Source organism: Serinus canaria, chromosome 1, assembly GCF_022539315.1.
Source record: "Serinus canaria isolate serCan28SL12 chromosome 1, serCan2020, whole genome shotgun sequence".
Classification (NCBI taxonomy): domain Eukaryota; kingdom Metazoa; phylum Chordata; class Aves; order Passeriformes; family Fringillidae; genus Serinus; species Serinus canaria.
The window spans coordinates 7,638,158-7,661,123 of NC_066313.1; the positions used below are offsets into that span (position 1 = coordinate 7,638,158).

Sequence of the window (22,966 nt, forward strand, 5' to 3'; positions counted from 1 at the left end):
CAAACTGAAATTAGTTCTGTTCATTGAGTATTTACCTGTATTACTTGAAATGAGGTACAGAAGCAGTTTTGGGGTTTTTTTATTCATTAGAAATTAAATATTTTTTTAAAAAATGTTGATTTTTTTTTCTTTTCCCCCTAGGCCTATGTGAGTGAAAAGCATGAATCCAACAAGGTCATAGCATTTGAGAGAGCAGGTCTTATTTTTATTTTCAACTTCCATCCATACCAAAGTTATGTGGACTACAGAGTGGGTATTGAAACTCCAGGAAAATATCCTTTTCTTTACTGTTCTGTTTGTGAGGAAAAGTTTTAGAAATTGAAAGCTGATTTTGTGTGGCTTTTTTCCCTAATATGAATTCAACCTGTAGTTAAAAGGTAAGAAATCACTAATTTGTCACCAATATAATACTTATTTAATTCTTTGTGTACACCCCAAAAAAAATCTATAAATTAGTCTTCTTCATAAGAGATAATTTTGTAGAAAGTAAAAGTAAAATTTGCAATTTAAAGACTTGTCAAGCTGTTTATTGGAATTCTGTTGAGGGATGAAAAAGCAACTCCCACTTCTTTAATATATAGCAGAAAGCCACCAGAGTGGGATAATGCTGCATGGAGTCACACAGGAATGTGCATGAGTGCAAACCTTCATCAGGCAGTTTGTATCTGTGCATTTGTACTTTAAAACTGGGTGGACTGAGAATGTGCTCTTTGAGCTGAGCAGTAAATGATGCCTCGAGTCATTGACTGATTTTGCATTTGTGTCCAAATTCTTAGCAGCTCCAAAAATTAATGCTGATTTTCTGGGGGAGGTTAAGTTTCCAAATTCAGTTTCTTTCGAGTCCTTTGACAAATACAGCCTAGTGTGTGACTCTTGCTGTGTCAGTTTAAAACACTGCAGTTCCAGTTTTAGCCTCCTCTTTATTTATCAGCCATTCAGGGTAATTCCATGTTTCAGTTGCTTTTGTTCAATCATGGAATTTCCTGTTGTGAGGATCCCAGAGCTGCACTCAGTACTCTGTGGGAGGGGGAGCTCAACAGAGAAGAGTAAGGAGTTATTTAATATCTAGAGGAATTCCCCTATTTATTTTCTTTAAATACTTTGGGGGTGTTTTAATGTCATCTAAGGTTTCTCCCTAACTCTTCTTCTGCAATTAGAACCATGAATTGTGTGTATAGTTTTTTAGTGGATCCTTTTAACCTAAGATTTCAATAAAGGATGTTCTATTATTAGGACATATGGTAACATTATATTAAATCTTCAGAACAATTTCTTCACTTGAAAAGGAATTATTTATGATCCTTTTGAAACTTAGATGTGAAGAGGAAGTACCCAAAAGCAAAAGTTTGTTATTAGTCTGTTTGTTTCTTTTAATAAATTAGTGGATTTTTAATTTGATACCCTTTGCTGTTATAAGCCAGAAGAGACAAATGGCAATAATATATTGATCAAATTGGTTTTAATTAAACATTTTTCTGAATTATATTTGGAATGTTGGGAAAGGGGATGATCCTTTCAATTCTTAGGTCTAAGTTTGTTTTGTGCCTTGAACTAGATGAATGTGTGCACCTAACACAGGTCATTGAATGTGCCTTTATTGAATGGATGGCTTTGGTCTATCCATATATTGTGGTGATATATATCTCTAAGCTGGTTTTATATACAGCTTCTCAGATACGTTGGCAGGTAGGTTGAAAGGTCCAGAGTTTCCTGCTTGGCCTGCGTTTTTGTAGGCAGTCCTCTGTTCTGAGCTCACTGAAAATGTCATTCTTTCAGCTGTTCTGTATGTAGGCTGTTGGCACAACAACCCCAATTCCACTTTTATATGAGAAGGTATAGTCAGTAGAAATTACAGTCCTGCATGTCCCACCTGCTTTGGAAACTCTTTCTGTGGGCATTCAGCTAGTTAATGAGTATGAGAAGTCACAGTTTGTGGTCAGTTTTTCCTTCCTCGTTGTACTTCAATCTTCTCTCTTGACTTATTTTCCTTGACATTGGGTTGCTCTGTTGTACACTTTGTTCTTGTAAGATACTGTGCTTTGGTGTGGGGTATTCAAGGAATGAGACCTTAATTTTATATGTGAGCATGGGAGTCTGTGAATGTTGGGCAGTATGAATTGCTGTTAGTTTATCTGTATTTTGACATTTCATGTTGTCATAAACTGCTCAAGCAAAAAAAAATGTCATGGGAAAGAGTGCTTCCTTCGTTTTACATATTGCTATTTTTGCATAGCATGTATCAAAGCATTGTAGTCCAAGAGTGAATGAATACCAGTGTGGCATGAATTTAGAGTTCATAAGGACATTCAGGTACTCATCTTTTCTCTCTGGTGACCAGTGACAGGACCTGAGGGGATGGTGTGAAGCTGTGCCAGGTTTAGGTTAGATATTAGGAAAGGTTCTTTACCCGGAGGGCAGATGGGCACTGGAACAGGCTCCTCAAGGCAGTGGTCACAGCACCAAATGTGACAGAGATCAGGAGCATTTGGACAGTGCTTCCAGGCACATATTATTCTTGGGGCTGTCCTGTGCCAGCCCAGGGGTGGATTTGGATCCTTGTGGCTCTCTTCCAACTCAGGATGTTCTGTGATTTGAAACCAGAGTCATCCAAAATCAAATAGCTAGATTTGATCTGAGGAATCACAAATATTGTCATCAAAATGCTGCAAAAATCTACTTTTAAAAAAAAATCCCCGCATTAAATCAGGCTCTCTGACATTTACAACGTGCATCTAGAGCTTCTAATGAGCAAGTAAGGTCATTTAAATGAGTCACTGGCATGTGATTGCTGAAGGCAAAGACGCCCCTTTGAAGTGTGGTTGTGTAACTGTCCCTGCCTGGTAGAATTCTGGCAGGCTGAGACAAAGGACTTAATTTAGGATCAATCAAATGCTAAATTCCATCAAGGTAGTTGATACTTAAGGTTAATAGGTGTGAATAAGAAATACAGCATACTAATGTGGGAATGCCTCTTTGATCTGCATGGGAGAAGAAGGAGGTTTGCAGCACTGTGAGTCTGTCTAAGGATCAGAGTGGCATATCCTATTGCCCAATTTCTGAGTCATTATGTGAAGGGAAAAGAAAAACATTTCTGTGCTTATGCTGGAATTTTACTTCATAAATTATGCTCTTTCAGAAGCCTTTTCATGAGAAAAGCAGCTTGAACTAACAAATTATTTCTGCCTAATTTGCTTCAGTTTGGAGGTAGATGAACAACCAACATCTAGGTCAGCTGTCTCTAGTTTTCTGGTTGTAGATAAGACTTTGAATGTTAATGGAGAAACCATTCATGAGTTTCCAAATGTATGTTTTTAGTATTGCCTAGGCCATTGTGTGGGCTACTGCTTAGATTCCAAGGCCAGTCTGAAGTGAAAATTCAATATGGAAACCTTCTTTCCTCTATTCAAAAGGAACTTGGCTGAAAGGATGGAAAACAAACAGGAAAGGGGCTTAAAGATTTCAGAAATGACTCCTTTTCCCTTCTTGAGATTCCACACTTGATTCTGTTAAATAATTTTTCCCCTATGTTGGAAGTCTCATTAAAATTAAGCTATATGTGTGTAAATCCCCTCCTTTTTTAACAAAGTTTGTTGTCTTGGCTCCAAAGTAAATCTACATTTTATGTTTATAATCATCAAAATCACTAACCAACATTAATTGACATATCTGTAAATTTGCATGTGGTTTAAACAAAAATCATCCTTGGCAGAAGTTAAAAGGGACAGTGCCCCCCTCCCTCTCAGTGCTTGTGCATGTGTTGAGTGCTTAAATGGCTTCACCTGTCATTGAAGCATCCTGAGCTGAATTTTATCAGGCCAAAGTGTTTAACTTCATTACAAAATTTAGCCAAATACTCACCATATGCTTTTTGTCACTCATAGGCTGAATCCTTAGATTTCAAAATTAGCAGTGTGTGGAGAGGAGCAAAAGTGGTACCCTTCATCCTGAAATTATGCCAGTTTTTTCAGTGAAATTCAAGAATTATGAAAAGCAAAATGGCCTAACCTCTTAAGACCCTATCACCCCCACAAGCACTACTTGGTTTCTTTCATCAGCAGTAAGTGTTGGAACAAAGTACAAATTTTCCTATTTTATGATTTGCATTTACTTTGCAAATGTGTCCCTAAATATGATTAAATTTAAAGAAGATTAAATTTTAAAAATGTGTTAAAATATGTATTTCAAAACATTATAAAAGCATAATGATTTAGTAATTAATGTGGTAGATAATGTGTCAGTTTTTTTCCATTTTCAGCTCTGTCTATACAAGGGTTCAGCAAATTTCTTTTGCTGCTCTCCTCCCTTGTAGTGGGTGGGAAATTTAGCTGGAGCACCAAACAACAGGAATCAGGCTTTTTCTTTCTTCCATTGACAATATGGGCAAGTAGTTCCAACACTGTCACAGAAACAAAACAGACCCCACTGCATAAAAAAATGCTTCTATTATGTACTTAATTAAAATCCACATCTGTTGTTTAATGTTTTTGTGAAAGTAATCTTCAGAAAACTAGATGCTTGTAAAATTCTGAAATGTGAAAACTGACTTTTTTGTGAGGCTTTCAGTTGGAAGGTAAACGCACTTATTTACCAAACTAGGTATTTTTCCCAGACAAATACCTGATCTGTGAGGATCTTAATTTTTTTTTTTTTTGTGACCCCATTATTCAGGATCTGGTTAACAGTATTTACACCAAATGTGCTATATATGTGTGAAGACATGGTGATATTAACTTCAGCAGTACTTGCTGGCAATACAGACATAATTTTATGAATTGTTTTTAAAACAGCATAGCCATAACAATGGCATTTGCTATAAACAGTTTTGAGGGAATCATTAAACATGTCAGGCCTTTCAACAACATTGATAACTTATTAATTTAATGTATCACCTGGGCAGATCACCAAAGCAAGGTATGAAATGCTTGATGGAGGCATTCTCCTGCCATGTTAATAAAATATGTAGTGGAATAATAGCAGACATTGCTGCTGCTGAAAGGACACTGGAGAGAGTGACTGCATCTTGTAGTTTGTGGCTTTGCATGTTGTACATGACAGCAAATGTGGTGTGCACATGAAAACCTTTGAGGACTAAAACTGGCAAAGCATAATTTTCCAAACTTTTTTTTTTTTTTTTTTTTTTTTTTTTAAGGGAAGATAATAAACAGAAAGATTTTGCTGTAGAATGTTGTGATCTTTGGGCACCTGCCCTGTAGAACTCAACAACTAGCTCTTGGACCATTCTCTCATTTTGCTGCAAACAGAATGGGAAGGATTTTGGGAATGTGGGGAAGGGATTGGTGTTACCATTTGTGATTTGGGAGCTAATGGACAGTTTTCCTGTTTTCCTTATGTGCATTTTCTTTTCTTCATTGAAATCTTCTAGACTGAAATGTCTCACAGTAAATTTGTGGTTACTTCTGTGTGATGTCATGCTTCAGCCTTCCTTGTCACCAGAGATTTCAGTCAGTAAGGCAGGTGGTTGGGGAATTTCCCACCTCATCCAATAGAGTTGTGTGAAGAGACTTGAAAACAATTCTTTTTATACCACAATCCTTCAGCTTTTGAGCAGGCCTGTTTTCAAAAGGCTGAGCAAACACAGAAGCCTGAGAACAGTTTAAGAACCACTGACTTCTTTGAAAGAGTGTTGCTTCACTCATCCCTAATCCCATTAAATACAAGTTGTAGGAAAGTAAGATTCTTCTATGTCTAAGAACAGAGAAAGCAGGTTGTGGATTATAGAGCATTGTTATTTCCCTCTCTCTTTTGGGTGGTGAGGAGTAGAAATCACTTTCTATTGTAACTACAGGAAGGAAAAAGATTCTTTATTTATGTCTAATCAAGAAAACAAAAGGTAGTGAAATAATAAAAAAATTTAAATATTTTATTTGCAGTTGTCACAAATAAGAAGAAATTGACTTTGAATATCGGTTAGCTCTTTATTTCCCCATTTATTTCTTTATGCTGTCTGACCTTATTGTTTCAACTTTTTTTATCTTTTATTTTTTGCTATGTTTGAATCCTTTTAAGTATCTAGAGGTATTCCAACTCATTGCTACACTTTGTTAAATAATTCACCTCATTTTAGCAACTGCAGTCAGAATTTTTGTCTGTTAAAAAGCCTTCTCTTACAATATATTCTTTCTTTTGTTCCTCTGTGCTATAATAATTCCAGCTCTTTTCCAGAAGGCTCTCAGAGGAGTTGTGAGGTTTTCTTCTGTAAAACGACATGCTTTTCTGATTGACACTTGATTAGATTCTGACAGACTGTAAAATATTGCTAAATAGCAATTGATTTTGATGGTCACAATTATATTACTTCTTAAATGCAATTCAAAGGTATTGTTTTGTTTAGTGGTACATTTCTAGTCCAGTTCATCACCTGGAGTGCTCTGCATGTCTGCTGTAATGTATAAACGTATCATTCATGGCAGATTGCAGAAGATACTGGGAGGTACATGCTATAAGAGGAGTCACTGTGCTAAATAAAGTTTTCAGGACAAAACTTAATATGAATTCTATATGTTCTGCATGTTTTTCCACTCTTTTAGATTTTGTTATAATTTTTGCTTTATGTTGAATATGTCAGCAAGCTTCCATTACTTCATAAGTTCCACTGCTAATTCTTCTAGATTTTTTGCTTAGATTTATTTTCTGTTTGAGGGGTAATTGGCATAGTTCCTTAACAGTTGCCTTTAAGTATAAAATCCTTCTTGATTCTGATGCTGGAGAATATGGAGGGCATCAAAGGCTGGACCACAGTACAGAGTACTTCTCTCAGGAATATCCCCACAATTATCGACCTAATTCAATTATGGTAAGTAAATTCTATTATGGTAAGTTTGGGGGTTTGTTTGTTTGTTTTAATTTTACTTTCATCTGTGTAAGTTTTGCAATTCTTTAGACAAATATGGAATCTCTTCTAGTATTTGGGGCAAGAGGTTATTTTAAATTTATTTTCTGAAATGACCTTTTGTCTAAATACAGTATAGATAACATTATGATTTGATTATAACCAATAATATTAACTAATTTTTCTCTTTCAACCTTGCTTTTATATTTCCATGCACTTTTGTAGTGTCTGGCACACAGTGTTCCCTGCCAACATGAATGAACACCTACTAATACGCTTTTGAGCTGCTATCCTTAATATTATAATTTGCTTTATTTTTACTTTATTTAGTCAAGAGACTGCATCTTCATGTTTGCTTTTTTTAAAGCTCTGCAGAAAGTGAATCTTCCTTTTCTGTTTAAAATCACATGCTTAACTCTACAAACAAGAATTAGAGCCAATCGTAGATTTTTCCTCCTCAGTTTGTAGAAAAACTTTGCAAAATGGATTTCTCTGTTCACATCAAGAATTTCAAGGATTTCCAGTCCTACAGTGGTTTGAATAATGGATAAAGAGTTTCCCACAAATCACCTGAGATGAACTGGGAGACATAACCTTACATGCAATTTCTGATAGCTGAGGTGGTTACTAATAAAATTCTACCTTTCTTAATTGTTTTTGAAATCAGAATCATCACAATTAGCAATTTTCAAATTTCAAATTTTCCCCATTCTTTATGTATGTATAATTGTATATGTACGCATATTTCCCATTCTTTCTGTATGCATTCACATCTGTGTATATGCTCATAAGCACAAGAAAATAAGATTCAGAAAGGCTGGGAATTAAGAGTTCACTGAAAAAAAAATCTGACATCACTTATATTGCTGAGTAGATTTTTATGCCCAAAACATTTAAGTGGGTGAAGGGTATGTTTCTCTATACACAGGTATATTGGTACACTTAAATACCTGCAAATAAGTTACATTTGTAACCTTAAGAGCCTGCACTGGAGCACCTGCCCTGATTTTTGTGGGCCACTCCCCTTCCATGGTTGAACAGAATATGGATTTCTAGTGTCACATCTGAACTTTTCTCATGAGATCTAAACTGCTGAGAATTATTCTCTTTCTTTCATTGTATCCAAAGTATTGTCATTTTTTTATTTGCATGATTTAAAATATTTTCATTACATGAAAGAATGTTTGTGCTTTCATTGTGCTTGGTGTAAAGGATCTTAGGAATGGGGTTTGGGTTTGGTTTTTTGGGTTTTTTTTTTTTAATGCATCTGCATGTAATAGTGCCTTCATAGTGTGGGTAAGTATTTGTGCTAATTTGAAATGAAAGGTCTGAGGTTTCATTCCTGAAGGTTATGTTGCAAATTATTGCTTCCGGAGTTCTTGCTTCGTGTGCCCAATTCAAATACATTGCCTGGGTGATTGGAGAGCATCTTAATTATCTATCACTAACTTATCTTTTGCAAGCCAATTAACTGTGATGTGGAATGTGTATTTCACGTGTAGTCCATTAGATGGTGAGTGCAAGCCTTCCAAGGCAGAAACAAACGTGGCAGAATGTGAAGCTGTGGTTTGCTAGGAGTATGTGGAAGATGAGGCATGTGGCAAACTCAGCAGCAAATGCACTTTTGTACCATAAGCTGTGGCATGGCAATGGCACCTCTAGGTCAGAGAGAAACCCAGGTTAAACCCTTTCTCTGTGTCCTTCTGCCACCCAATTCACAGAGCAGCTCCAGCCAACCCCCCAGAGGATGCCCCTTGCACCAAATAAAGGTAAAGTACCAGTGAAAGGACACCATGTAAAAGTGATCGAGGAAAAACATCTGGAAAACCTAAATTCAGCAAATAGGTCTTCATGTAAGAATTAAGAAAAGTTACAGTAAATACCTCCAGCTGCTATTTTGCAGTAAAACAAAGATGTTTTATTTCAAATAGCAGTTTATATCCAGGTTATTGGGTAATTTGTCCTGCTTAGGAGTTTCTTTAGTTTTAATTCCAGTTTCTAAAATCCAACTCAGAAGTTTTTCCAACCAGATTTCTTTTCAAATAATATATGCTGCTACCTCAAACTCATGAAAGTTCTTTTCCTGTTGTTTAATAATTATTCCTGTTTAATAATAATTCATAATGCATGAGACTTGAGTTTCTTGTTTCAAAAATTTTAGTTTCTCCTCCACTAAAAACTTTGAAGAAGTAATTTTTTAATAAGAGGTGCACCTTCCTTAAGTTGTGTGGGTAAACATTGTCAGTAAAACATGCCCAGAGGGTTGACAAAATGAAATCACATGCAATAATTCTGCTTCTCAAGTCAGGCTTTAATAGCACACAAATGTGTTACAAAAATAGAAGATTAAATGTGACATGATTCGTTCTAAAATATCACCTAATAAAAGAAATATTCAAGGTGGCATATCAAAATGAGAAGAAGGGAGATATGAAATTCCTGGAGAAAAGAATCCTGGAAGAAGACAAAGCTTTGCAAGCACTGTTGAGCATTTCACTGTACAATTTTCAGGCTTGTTTAGTAAAGCTCTTAGAGGGCCAGAATTCAAAATCGTCAGACACACCTTGAAAACTCCATGGAAAATGCACAGAAATGCCCTTTGTATTATGACTTATTTAAATAACTGTACTATTTTTTCCATTTCACTGCATTTTCCTTAATGAATTGTTAACAAATATATGAAATGTACATAACATTCCATGCAATCAAACTTTGTAATAACAATCTGTGAACAATTTTGTCACTGTAAGAAGAGATTCTTTTTACCCCTTTAGCTTCATTTCTATTTACACCTCTACTCTGGTATTCTCATACTAGTCTTTTTGGAGGTATGTTTATGTGTGCTTTTTTGATAAACCTTTAGTCTTACTTATGTCTCATCTCTTTGCAAGATGTAAATTAAGTGCTGCACACACTTTTCAACCCCTGTCAGATCTTAGTGCCCCTTTTTGGATTAATTCATTTGCTGGTACCTAACTTGGCTTTTGTGGTTGGATATGAAACTTAGACTTGGGGCAGGGGGAAGAAAAAGTGTAATTTTTTAATAGTGCAACACTCAAAATATCTTGTTGGTCTTTTCTAAGATATCCAACTCAATTCAATTTTGCTGTAGGAAAGAACTAGCTATCAATAAGTGTCTTAGTAAATTTTTTGTACCATGACAAAAGTTTGGATTTATATGAAAATGGAGGGGTTATACTTTCCTACTTCATGCCCCAACAGTATCTGAGTAATAAAGAGGCAAAGTAGAATATTGCAGAGGATGTTGTGTCATTAGAAAAGTAGTATATGATTTGTTGTGAAATATAATTGCTTAACATATTTCGACTTTTATAGATTTACTTTTTCTGTAGTTCATTCCAATTAGTTAAAAAAATAAATAGATGTCAGAGTATTCCTTTCCCCATGTCCTCAGAGCTGCCTTTTCTGTCTATTTTTGGCATTCAGTGATAAAATATTTTCACATTAAATTACGGTGAAATTATATAGTTTATTTTAAGAATATCCTTATTACAGGCTTGAGTTTTTAACCTTGACCTTAATATATATTATTCAGTGTCAAAGTGCAACTTCCTGCTTCTTAAGTCTGTGGACAAATTAAAATACTCCCATAGATAGAAATGATCTAAAGGCATTTAGTAACCTTAGCTTTGAAAATGCTCATTCAAATAACATTCATTATAAGGATTTATGTGTTGAATTTTAAGGGACTGATGTAATCTTTAACTGTTTTCTCCCCTGACATGCAGATATACAGATTACATGAAAGAATATTTGTAGTTAGAAACTTAACAGTTCAAACTAGGTGAATCAATCAGAATTTAATGTCACAAAGGTCTTTTTGATTTTTAAATCTTGATGCTTCAGACTTCTAAATTCATTTGTTCATCTTCATTGATTGTTTGACTTCTTAAAACCACCAACAAATGTAATGTGAAGTTACTCTGTTATTAATTTTGTTTCATCCTATCTTTGTCTTCAGAGTACTTGTTTTTCAGGGGTTTTTGCTGTCTTAAAGTACTTTTCCTCAACCTGAAAACAGTGTGCAGAAGATAATAAAGAAGAAATTTTGAGACACACCCTGTGCAGTTTATGGATTTATTATGCATAAAAAAAGCAAGACAATCTAAGAAATTATTTTCTGCATATTCATGCTGTATAGCTGTAAATTGAAAAACAAATTGGAAGGCAGAACTTCACATTATTTTAAGCACACCTACTTTGTCATGTGCAAAATCTACCAAAATGAAAACCAAAATGTGTGAGGTTTTGTATAATAAATTATAGTCTGAAAGGAAGAGCTATCATCTATTTTATTCTGTGATGGTTAATTATATTCTCAGAATGGTGTCTGTGTGTGAAAATTAGTGGTGATACTGGGACAGGAGATTGTCTAAAGTCCTCATTTTAATTAAAAGTTTGGGACAATGTTGGCACACGCTCTTGTGACATTGCCTTCTGCATCTACCAGCTGCAATATGTGCTACTGAGTATTTTTCTGCAGTGCCTGATCTAGCTCTGAGTTCTAGTAATTCTCCCATCTGTTGCAAAATGACCTTGAAATTATTTTTAGGTCTTGGTGTTTTCCAATCCTGAAAGTCAGAGGAAGAGTAGTTCATTGCAGTTCCAGCCAATTTTGGTTGTGCTTGCACCTGTTACTGAATTAGTCTGACAGATCTGAAAGCCACAGTTGTCAATTGTAGAACCTCTTGCTTGTGGGTTTTTAGATACATTTGGAGATTTCTGTGTCTTTTAGTCCTCTCCTGAAATATGTAAAGTGATATTTTTCCTATAGCTGCTGCTCTTCACAGGTGTTTCCTACATGTGGTATTCCTGTATTCTTATTCTTTAAATATCTTTTTTTCCCTAGAACTTTTCCAGATATTCACAGAAAAAAAAATAAAGTATAAGGAGTAAGAATTTGGCTGAAAACATCTTACAATCCTGGCCAGTAGTAGTACCAGTTGTTTTTGTCCTGTTTGTGAGATAGCCAGCATGAATAGACTGTGATCTTGATGGATAGTTGGTGGAAAAGAGGTTGATTATTAATTTTTTTTCTCTCTCTTCACTAGAGATACTGTTTTAGTGCCAGAAACCTTGATCTGTGTGGGACTTGCCTAGTTTCAGACAGTGTAGCTGCCTCATATGGACATGCAGTATAAAAAGGTCAAAAGTGCCAACAAAATCCCATTTTGTATTTGCCTTATGAACAAGATTCCCCACCATCCTCTCTGCTAGCACATCTGCTGGTGAAGTAACAGCAGTTACTCCATTCCTGCCAAACTGAGAATAAAAAGTCTTTCAGTGATATTTTCTGAGTAAGCTTTTGAAAGTTAACTTTGTCAAAAACTGTCTTTGCAGCTGAGTCATCCTGTCTCAGACAGATTGGATGCTTTCCAATCCCCATGTTACACTCTTCTGTCAGAAAAGGCCTCATGAACCTTCCTGTGTGTGTTTTCAGGGGTCTTCTTGGCTTCCTAAAATAGTGGAGGTGGTGTGAACCTTAGAGAGCTCAAGGATTGGCATAGAGGGCAGAAGGACAATTCACTGAGATCCTGAGTGACCTTCTCTGACCTCAGAGCTCACCCTGCTTTCAGCAAGGAGTTTGGGTCTCCTGAGGCTCTTCCCAACATGGGTGAGCCAGGAGGGGAGGAAGTGGCTGGAAAGGGTGTCAGGGTGAGCAGAGAGCTTGAAACAGAAGAGAGGCTCTGAGGATGATTTGATTGATGACAGTCAAGATGTGGGTAAGCTATGAATGAATTTTCTTTAGTGTTCTGTTCTTTGGGTTTTCACTTCTGTCCATATTCATCAAGTGAGCCTTGGGAAATGGTGAAGGGGGCATGAATGGGATAAAAATTGTGATCAGAAAAAGCAGGTTAAATGAGCAGAGATCAGTAGAACTGGAGCTGGTAATTGAAAGTGTGTAATTCAGCAGCAGTATATGAAAGAATAAACTTCTGAGACACTCTTCCTAGGGTATGGGAAAAGTAAAAAAAATTCCATATCTCTTCTAATGTTTTTTGCTGAAGAATACCTAGGTTTCCTGTAATGGTTTTAATCAGGAAGCCTCTATGTACTTTTAGTACACTTGTCTATTTATAAATAGGTGTATATATATCTCAGGCTGTATACTATATATATATATATATATATATAAAATGAAGACGAGAGGAAGGTGATTCTGCAAATCTGCTGATAAGAGAAAAAAAAAAAAAGGCAAGTCCCTTTACAAAGGGAAGACTCGAAACTTTGATGGATAATATGGACAATACAGGAGTATTCAGTGCCTTTTTTTTTTCCTCAGACTCCAAGGGCAAGCTCTGCTTTCAGACCCTTTTTGTGTGGTAGTGCACTACTGATAATAAAGTAGCAGAGCAGTAGGTTAAAGAGGCTGTATATAAGGGGGTACACCCAGAGGCTTGGATGATTTCAGTGATGTGATTGCAAGGCTGGTGATTATTATCTAAGAAAAATCAGAGTGGTCAGGGGAAATTTCTGACAGCTGAACCAAGGATGAAAAGGAATGCTGAGGGGTCTGTAGGGCAATTCCTCCAGTAGACAAGAACCACTTTCTCTTGCAATCTGTGCCCAAGCAAGTGGGTTACATGAGGTGAGTCAGTCAGAAAGCCAGCCTGGATTTAGCAAAGTCAGAGCATGTATGGTCAGCCTGATTGCTTTCTTGATTAAATGACTCAAGCTGTGTGCACAAGGTTGCTCCAGTCAGTTCAGTAACACATTCAGCCTTGTCTCCTGCAGCATTTCTGCCTAGGAACTGAAGAGCTACAGGGAAGATAAAATTGTTAGGTGGGTTAAAAACTGGCTTGGCCACTGCTTTTTGAGCAATCAGAGGCTCTGTGGGCAGCTCTTGACTGGTATCAAGGAGAGAGTATTAGGAATTGTGAGGGAGCTGATCCTGTTTGGAGTCTGGAGCAGTGACCAGCATGATGGGACAGAGCACAGTTGTAGATGACACTGAATTGGAGTGTATCATTGATCAACTCAATGTTCAAGGTCCAGTCCAAACACATACAGAGCTAAGCATTATCCATACATTTATACATTTGAAAGTGTCTGGACTCAAACATCCAATGAAATGCTTGTATTTCAGCTTATCCTAACAGCAATGGATTAATGACTTTTTTATTAGTGTCACTTAATGTCAAATTGAAGCATATGCTTGAAGAACAGTGCACAGGTACACTGGCTTAAAACAGTCAGTAGACTCAGGAAAAATATTGAGAAAATAAATTTAGGTTAAGGGGGATATGTTGCTACAAGAGTGGTGATTCAGGTGAGAGGTGCTGAAAGAAAAGGAATTATACTGGAGTGAAAAGGCTAAGGAAGTTTTTTGGTTCAGGCTGTCAGAAGGAGGAGTGGAGGTGAGAAATCTGGGCTGAAAACCCTGCTGGGATCCTGGGCAGATAATCTTCCAGTTTTCAGTTTATCTCAGGAAAGACAAGCAATCTTTCCAACCTCACTGGTCACGTTTTTCTTCCTCAGTCCATCACACAATGTTCTGAGTTCTGTCTATTTAAACAATTAATGAAGCCAGAGCACATAGAATGTAGTATATTCTGGAATATTTTTGGGCTGGGGGAAAGGAATAATAATAATACTTAAATACCTATAATAGCTATATATTTATAACGAGTAGTATCTAATAGTTGTGTCAAATTTTTCCTTTCAAAATAATTTTACACCAGTGGAATGAAAAATTAATAATCTTATTTGTAATTAATCATATGCTTAATCAATAATTGATATTTTTGCATTGTTCATGCCTTAATTATTGCTTTTTGTAGCAAATAGCCTCAGAGGTGGTTACATGACCAATTAAATAAGATCAGGAGATAGAGCCATATGTGGCTTTTCTATGATTAAGCAAGAAGCCCACCAAGATAAAAAAACTCTAAAAAGTGTGTTTAATTTCCCTAGGTAAGGAAAATACAAGTGACTAAAGTAATAAGCTGGCAGATACAGCTCTTCATGGCAAATGGAAAACATATCTGTCATTAGTTTAAATACAATCATCTGTGCAAGTTCTGAAATTCTGCTTAAACCAGTTTTAAAATTCTGCTTGTTGATGAAGTGGTTGGATTTGGATGATCTCGGATTCTCAGCTGATGTAAATTGACTTTAAAGGAATTGGGCTAACTTACTCCTCCTAGGATCTGCCACATTATTGACCACAATATAATTGAGAATTGCTGTGTCCTGCATTAACATTTTTTTCCCCATAACTGAAATAACATTTTACAAATTCTTTCTTAGAAAACTTATTTCTGTTTGTTCCTTCTCCCTTCTCACTTCATCATCCAGACCCAGAGTGCTGAATTTCTCAGTACACAACTTCAGAATCTCTCCTTTATCTGTATGTTTTGAGGTAGTTGACTTCATTAAGTATTTCCTCTCCTGCACCAGTTTATAGAAGCTATTTATCACTGAAACCTTAGGGGAAATCATTATGTTGGCTGCCTTTCAAGAAGCATTGGACACTGCTCTGTCTGATTCAATGAAGATCAGCTGTTCTTTTCCTTTTTTTCTCCTTTTCCTAAAGCTCTTTGCTTTATTGCTTTATTCTGTTCTGAAAACAATGAAAGCCTTTCGTGCCATCAGGCTCTCGTTAGCAGATAACACAGTTGAAATTGCAGAATATTAGACATTCCACAGGGATGAAGGATAGGCTAAAAGAGGACATTGTCAGAATGAAACCAATAATCTTCAATCTTGTGTTACCTTTTATAATTGCATTTTTATTGACTTGTTCAGAAAACACATTCATAGACCTGACAATTGATGGAGTACCATGTATCAAGGTAATTGGTAGATACCACATATCATTCTTGTTTTCTGATTGTGACTCTGCTCAGCTTGGAAGGAATGTCATGTAAAATACATTGCCACGAGTTCTTTTGTGATCTATGAGGAGTTTTTTGATTATATGTGTTTGGGTATTTTTGTGGTATTCAGGGGGAGAAAAAGGGAAGAAAAGTGCAATCATTTAAATGGCTAATTTTGATTCTGTCCACTTTTGAGATGGAGTTTTATTGCTCAGCCACTGACATTCCCTAGTAGGTGCCAAGAGTGTGAAGAATATGCTGCTGTGTCATATTGCTGGTATTTACCTGTATGAAATGACATCACAGGCCTTGGGACAACTCTAATTCACAGTGAAAGAGAGTTGCAAAACTTTGTCATTTATCACTGACCTACCAGTCTGTTGACCTGGATGTTCTCAGGTTTTTGAAATTGGTCATTGTAAGTCATATGAGGCCCTCTCCTGGTAGTCACCTAAAATATAATGCAAGAAGCTGTTAAAAGAAAAATAGGGAAGAGATTGTAATCAGGATGCCTTTAAAATTTTTATCTTGTGTAATTCCAATGCTAGGGACTAAGCAGTCAATAACCATTCTTTTAATATGATATATATGATATATAAAAAATATTTATCCCACAACAGTGCCAAAATGACAGATTTTTACCACTCAAAATATGGGGGTTTCTTCCATATGCTGTTTTTTAGAAGTTGTGTCCTGTAAGGTTTCTGGGATTGTCAGCTGTTGATGTTCTTGTCATGTTTTTCCTAGGTGTACATTCCAAGCAGAGTTGCTCTTGTGCTTCACACCACGGACATCCCAAAGTGAAGTTCTCTGTAACCACCACAGAAGAAGCAAGTCACAAAGAAGTGCTGATACACTGTACTAGTACTAAGTATAACAAAACTTGCTCTAAGGAGGCTTTCTGAGGCTGAGTATAGTAATATTAGGTGTTTAAAATGTAAGATTAATAATCACATGTAATTGCAGAGCTCTTGACTTGCTAGACCTTCTTTTGAGGAAGCTTTACAAAGAAGCAGAAAGGAAAAGGTTGGGTTTGTAGTTCTAGTAGTACAAAATTACACTTAAGGTGTTGCAAAGCAGCAGGTATTCTCAATTAAATGGTTGTTTACAGAATATTATCAGGAATGATAAGAGTGTTCCTGCTCTAAAGTTTGTAATTTCTTATAATCCTCATTTTGATAGCGAATTCAAACATTCATTATGTATTAATGCTTCTTACTAAAAGTAAGTAGTTTGCTTAAATGAAACAGAGGTTTTTGGCTAAAAGGCAGCCTTAATGGTTTGTGGGACCTAATTTGAGGCTCCTCTTCTTCAATGAAGTCTAACATGGAATTAGAAATGCTTATCCAAATGGATGAGAAGGTCCTCTGAGAGTCTTGTACTTTGCCATGTTTTATTTAATTACAAATACACAAAAACGCTAGGCAGCAAAACGAGCAGGCTGATTGAGTGGGGGCCTGCTGATGCTATTGTGTGTGCTGGTTATCTGCTCCCACCCAAATCACTTAGTCTGAGCATCTCACTGGCTAGAGATGGACAAAAATGACACAACTGTTTTATTTAGATCACTAAAATGTTCAGTGAGAAGCATACTTTGGTCTTAATGCAACAATACCACACTGGAAGAGGTACTTCAAGTGTAGTTCTTCCCGCTGCATATATTTCACTAACATCAGGACCTTGCAATACTTATTTCACTACTTCCAGAAGCTGCCTTTCAGCTTGGAACATGATGATGTTCTTGCACTTTTATAACTTTTGAAACATTGCTTCTTGTGAAGAAGCAGTCTCAAAATTCAGTGATCAAATTAAGGTGGTTCCTTTTGATTAAAATTAAGATAGTTAATTATTGGAGTGCTGCTAAGATAATTCAAGTGAGTTTATTCAGAAGCTACAACTTTTTTGTAAAGAGTAAGATTTTGTATATTTGAAAATGTATTGCAGAGTATTCTGGAAAATTAATACCAAATTAACGAGACATGCTTTATTTTGTTCCATTTATTTAAAAACATCTTTGAATTGGTTCTGAAATGAATGTCTTTTGTACCAATCTGAATTTTCTAACTTTTAAAGTAGCCAAAGAGGAAGATGTCCGTGACCATTTCCAAGTTATAATTTTACCCAGTTTCCTTTGTGAACCATTGTGTAAACTACTGAATACTTGGTGCCAACACTGACAATCCATTCACAGTTCTTGGAATGCTTACTTCTGGCTTACTTCTTAAGCAAAATAAGGGATGGAATAATGCAGCATGATGGAAAACAGTCTTTTGCAGAGTTCACACTGAAAGGGCTTTGTGAACATCCCCAGTCTGATATGTTCTGTGTGGCAGAGAACGTTATATTGCAGTTGAGTACCATAGGATCATGCTTCATTTTCCTCTGCACCAGTTTGATCATTGTTTGGTTGTGGGCTAATAAAAGCATTCCTGTTACGCTATGACTTTAAATAAAATATACTGAACTGTTTTAGCAACTGGAACTGATTATCTTTTTTTTTTCCCCCCAGATTGTTTTCCTTGTAGTGAAATAACGAGCAACTTCTAATACGTGTTATATTTACACTGTATTTATCTAATATGTTTTATAGGGTGGGTTTTATTTTTTTTTAATTTTATTTTACTGGCACAAGTTTCAGGTTTCAAAGTGTAATGGCAAGCGTCTCTGTCAACCCTTTTTTCAAGAGAAGGAATAAATGTATGATGTGAAGTATAAACTGTAAAATCACATGCAAAATAAACTCTGAGGAGGAGAAAATAAATGCATATATGGTTTCATTCCTTGCATTGTAAAATGATTTTACAGCAGTCTTAACACTGAAAGATTAGATTTTGCTCCATCCTAAAATCAGGGACTTGTCTTGGTCGGAAGCCTTCTTAATGAGATTGGTAGAATATTTGACTTATGCATATTTTCTTTAACATAATGATAGATTAATAAAAGTGAACGACAAAATTTGCAAGGTGAACATGTAAGCATAGAAAGCATAATAATTAGGGCTTTTTGGAGCCCACCTCTGCATTTAAATGGTGAGTATGCTACTGCCTGTCTTTTAAGACTGGGAAATTTTCCCTTTCAACACTCATGGAAAGCCAATTTTTTCCTCCTGCTCCTTGAATATTGATGGATTATGAAAAGAAGTTCAGCTTTCACCTTCCTTCTCGTGACACTCTGCAACCAAGGCCCCTCCTTAGAGTCATGCACTGAGGTTGTCACCATGTCTGGTTGAAGCCTGGCACATTCTGAGAAGCAGATGAGCTCCAGAGCTTTTTTGCCTGGCCACACCTCAAATCAGCACTCCTCAGCTCCATCAGTAAGTGGTCTCTGGTGATCTATCCCAGGGCACAAAGCTTTCCACAGATATTCAGACACAGTGAAGGATAAACTCTTTAGAGATGACCTCTTAGTGTACAGGACTGATAAGGATTTATATTTCAAGGTTTGGAAATGCAGACTTCCTTGTCACCTGGGAATTCTTGCTATCCCTGGCCTCAGAAGTTGCTGTTCCACAGTTTCTCTAACATATCATGAAAATTCAAGGCCACCTTCACCTGCCAGTTTATCTAAAGAGTCAGGCTGACCTTCCCTCTGTCTTGCACTGTGTGTGTGAAGGGTTCTTTGCCCTTAATTAAAGTTATTCTCCAGACCAGGTGGTTATTGTGATAAAAGGCAGGCATCCACTACACTGGTGTGTTCTATGATATGAGCAGTGAGTTTTAATTTCGCCACTATTTTCTCCTCCTCCCACAACTCAAGCTTTACTATCCTGAGGTTTTGTTTTTGTTTTTTTTAAGATGAAGAATGGAGCCATTATTTAAAATTGGTGAGTACTTCTGGAAAACAAATTTAATTGGAAAAAACTCTTCAATCTTTCTCGGTTTTTATCTGAGAAGTTTTTCTTGCTCACTCTACTCGATTTAGTAAAGACTTTTTTAACCATGTTCTCTAAGACAGGAATGTGGTGCTGGTAATACCCTGCCAAAGGGAAAGCAGCTGTGTGAACAGTAAGATACCAGATAAACAATTGTGTGGTGCTTGCAGATTCTGCAAGGTGATATTTTTGTGTATTATTCTGTCAGTCACAATTCTGTTTTCAAATGATGCTTTAAGCATCTTAAAGTAGTTTTATCTTCCCCATTTTTTTCATGACACCGGGTTCTTAACAGCCTGTTAAAGGTTAAAGGAAGAACTTCCTGTCTATTTGAATCTCATTTCTCAGAGCTTAAAAGTAACCCTTTAGTTAAGTAGTAAAGAGTGAAAATTACTGAATGAATAGCAGAAATTGTTTCCTTTGACTTAAATAAATGTGGACATTCTCTTCAGGATACATTGAGGTGTATGGTTTGCCTGCCTTCTGCTACCTAACTTAATTTTCTAGGAATTTACGTATTCTGCATTTAAGTATTTTATCACTGACTGATGTTTCCAAATGGGGCATGTTGATGTTGTTGACCTACCTCCACAGAGGTGAAGCAGTGTTTTCCATATTTTCATGTATCTTTCCTTACCTGGGATCCCAGTTTCAGAAGAATCAGCCTGTAAGTGATATCTTTTTAACAAATTATTTGAACTGTTTTGCCAAGGAAGACTCTGCACATGTGTGTGTTTTCACACCTCAGAGTTTATGGTGCAAGTATTTGGAAGGGGTTGAGGGTGTAATTTGCTGTGATGGAGAGCTGTTCCTTATGCCAATCTTACTTTTTAATTCTGTTTGGTCTCCCAGATTATCTAGAGTTGGTTTCAAATTCTTGAGGAGAAAAGCAGCATCCTTCTGAAAGTTTCACGAGCATTCAAGAAAAGAAAGGAAACCCAAAAGTTTTGGTCACGTTTGCCTTTATATATGAAGAATTTTATTTTTTTTTCTTCATGAAATGTTTTCTTTAAGTAGGCTTTTTCAGTTTTTGATTTATGTGAAAATAAACTGCAGTAATAGTGATGGGCTGACATATGACAGCTCTTCTTAAAAATAATTATATAAGTTGTTGGGTAAAAATAACTCCAGTTGACTACCTTAAAAATACTCTGCTTATGGAAAGGTAGAAACAAAAGCTAATTTGACTCATTAGATGAGACATATTATTCATGCCTGTGAGTACAATATGTACCCTGTAAATATAAATAAGTCTTGGCTATTCATGGTAAATTAAAGCCTAAAATACATTAGGACAAAATGTAAGAATTTGTAGGTATTGAAGAAATCAGTCTCAGCTGAGCTGATGGTTTTGCATATTTACAAAGCTATTTTGAACACTGAAAACAAAATCTAAGTGTTTAATTAAAGCAGGTCTGAAAACTGTCTTAGAAAGTTAAAACAAAGGCAATAATTTCTCAATATTAGGAGAGTATTAAAATTGATGCAGCACTAATCATCCATGCCATTTGACTCCACGTCAAATTAACTTCAAATTTTCCATATCATTAAAAGCTAGGAGGGAGCTTTCTCAGCTTCCTTGTTTTTTCTGCCTGTGCCTCACAGATGACAATTTAAATGTATAGAACAAGGACAGTCTGTTATTGAATATTCAGTGCATTAATTCACATCATCCTTTCTTTGCTGGTGGTATGAGGTTTATGACAGAATAGGTGGAGTGCATTTAGGAAGAGAGGTGTGTCTGCAAGCACTGCAGAAGCCAAGCTGCCAGTGCTGTAATGGGTGTCGTGGTTTAATCCCAGGCAGCCAAGCCTGAGGCAGCCTCTTGCCCACTGCCCACCAGAGGGATCAGGGAGAGAATCAGAAGGGTAAAAGCTGGAAAACTCATGGGTTGAGATATAGACAGCTTAATAGAAAAAGCAAAAGCTGTGCACACAAACAGAGCAAAATAAAGCATCCATTCCCTTCTTCCATGGTTGGGCAGGTGTTCAGCCATCTCCAGGAGATCAAGGTCCCATTGCACATAACAGTGACTTGGGAAGATAAATGGCATCACTTCAAACATCCCCCCCCCCTTCTCCTTCTTCCCTCTGCCTTATACAGTGAGCAGGATGTCACATGGTCTGGAATATCCCTTCAGGCACTTTGGGTCACCTCTCCTGGCTGTGTCTCCTCCCAACCTCCCAGGCACCTCCAGCTGCCTCACCAGTGTGGCAGTATGAGAAAGGGAAAAATCTTTGGCCCTTTGTAAGTCCTGCTCAGCAATAACAAAAACCATCTTTATGTTATCAACTCTCAAATCCAAAACCAGCAGGACTTGGGGGCAAGCACCCAGCTGTCCTGGGGTACTGGGTCTGGTGGGGCAGATTCATGCTAAAATAGTGTGGATAAATCAGTGTTTTGGCTGTTGCTGAATGGTGTTTGTGCAGTGTGAAGGCTTTCATACCCTGTCCTCACTCACCCCTTGCTAGGGAGTGCCTGGACATCTTCCTGCTCATGGAAAGTTGTGAATGAATTCCTGTTTCTGCTTTGCTTGCTCATGTACCTTTTGCTCTCCCTGTTGAAGTATTCTCACCTTCCTTCTATTCCCTAACCATCCTGGAGGAGAGGAGGCTAAGCAAGAACCTTGGGAGGGTGTTTGGTTGTTTGCTGGGATCAACCCAGCACCTCCAGATAAAACTGAGTGAGCTCTCCACCTCAGAAGGAAATTGGCTGGCAGGAGGAAAGTAGGTGAAGGCACTTGAAGTAATTTGAAAGTCATTTGAAATAAAAGGGAGGAGATATATCCCAACTTTCCTTAGCTGCCCTTCACAAAACACTGAGTGTGTATCTTGTGTTTACTTGGATTGTAGAGTGAGACAACTGGAGTAGGTTAATTTTCCTTCTATTCAGGTATCACCTGTATGGTGGAACAGTCTATATATTCACTCCATTTCATGCTAGAAGTTCTTGGACCTGTTCTTTTGTAGTAGTAGCAAAATTATTATTATTATCCCTGTAGGAAAGTGTAAAAATATTTTTCTACTTCAAAATGGAAGTAAGTTCTAATGTAAAATCTTTCATAAAATTTTATTCATTATTAAACGGGAGGATGGGAAGCTGCTGGGGGAAGACTACCTTCTGGTTCAGTGAAGATATGGAAAATTACTGAAACATTAAATGAAAACCTGACCTTTAAAATGCATGGAATTTTAACCATTACTTCTGCACAAAGCTCCTTTCAGCTGTTGACTGCTGCTTCTGGGTTTATGTTGTTTTCTTTGTTCATAGCATTGGTTTTAGACCAAAGGCAACACTGAGTCTTTCTGTGTTCTGTAACCTGTGTCACTGCTACCTATGAATATTTGAGGCAATCCCAATTTTCAGTCATCAGTCAAGGTGAGTTTAACCTTGCTTTGGGAGTTT

General features: G+C 36.7%; 1 protein-coding gene across 2 annotated transcripts in view; it reads left to right on the top strand.

Moving 5' to 3' along the window:
• GBE1 (1,4-alpha-glucan branching enzyme 1) overlaps positions 1–18,172 on the top strand; it is a 135,256-nt gene extending 117,084 nt beyond the window's left edge. For both annotated transcript variants that reach the window (XM_050973340.1, XM_050973345.1), the window contains 3 exons: positions 142–270; positions 6,695–6,814; positions 16,438–18,172. In XM_050973340.1, the coding sequence (XP_050829297.1) occupies positions 142–270; positions 6,695–6,814; positions 16,438–16,494 (306 nt within the window). In that variant the 3' untranslated portion in view covers positions 16,495–18,172. The remainder of the gene's footprint in view (positions 1–141; positions 271–6,694; positions 6,815–16,437) is intronic.
• The last annotated feature ends 4,794 nt before the right edge of the window (positions 18,173–22,966 follow it).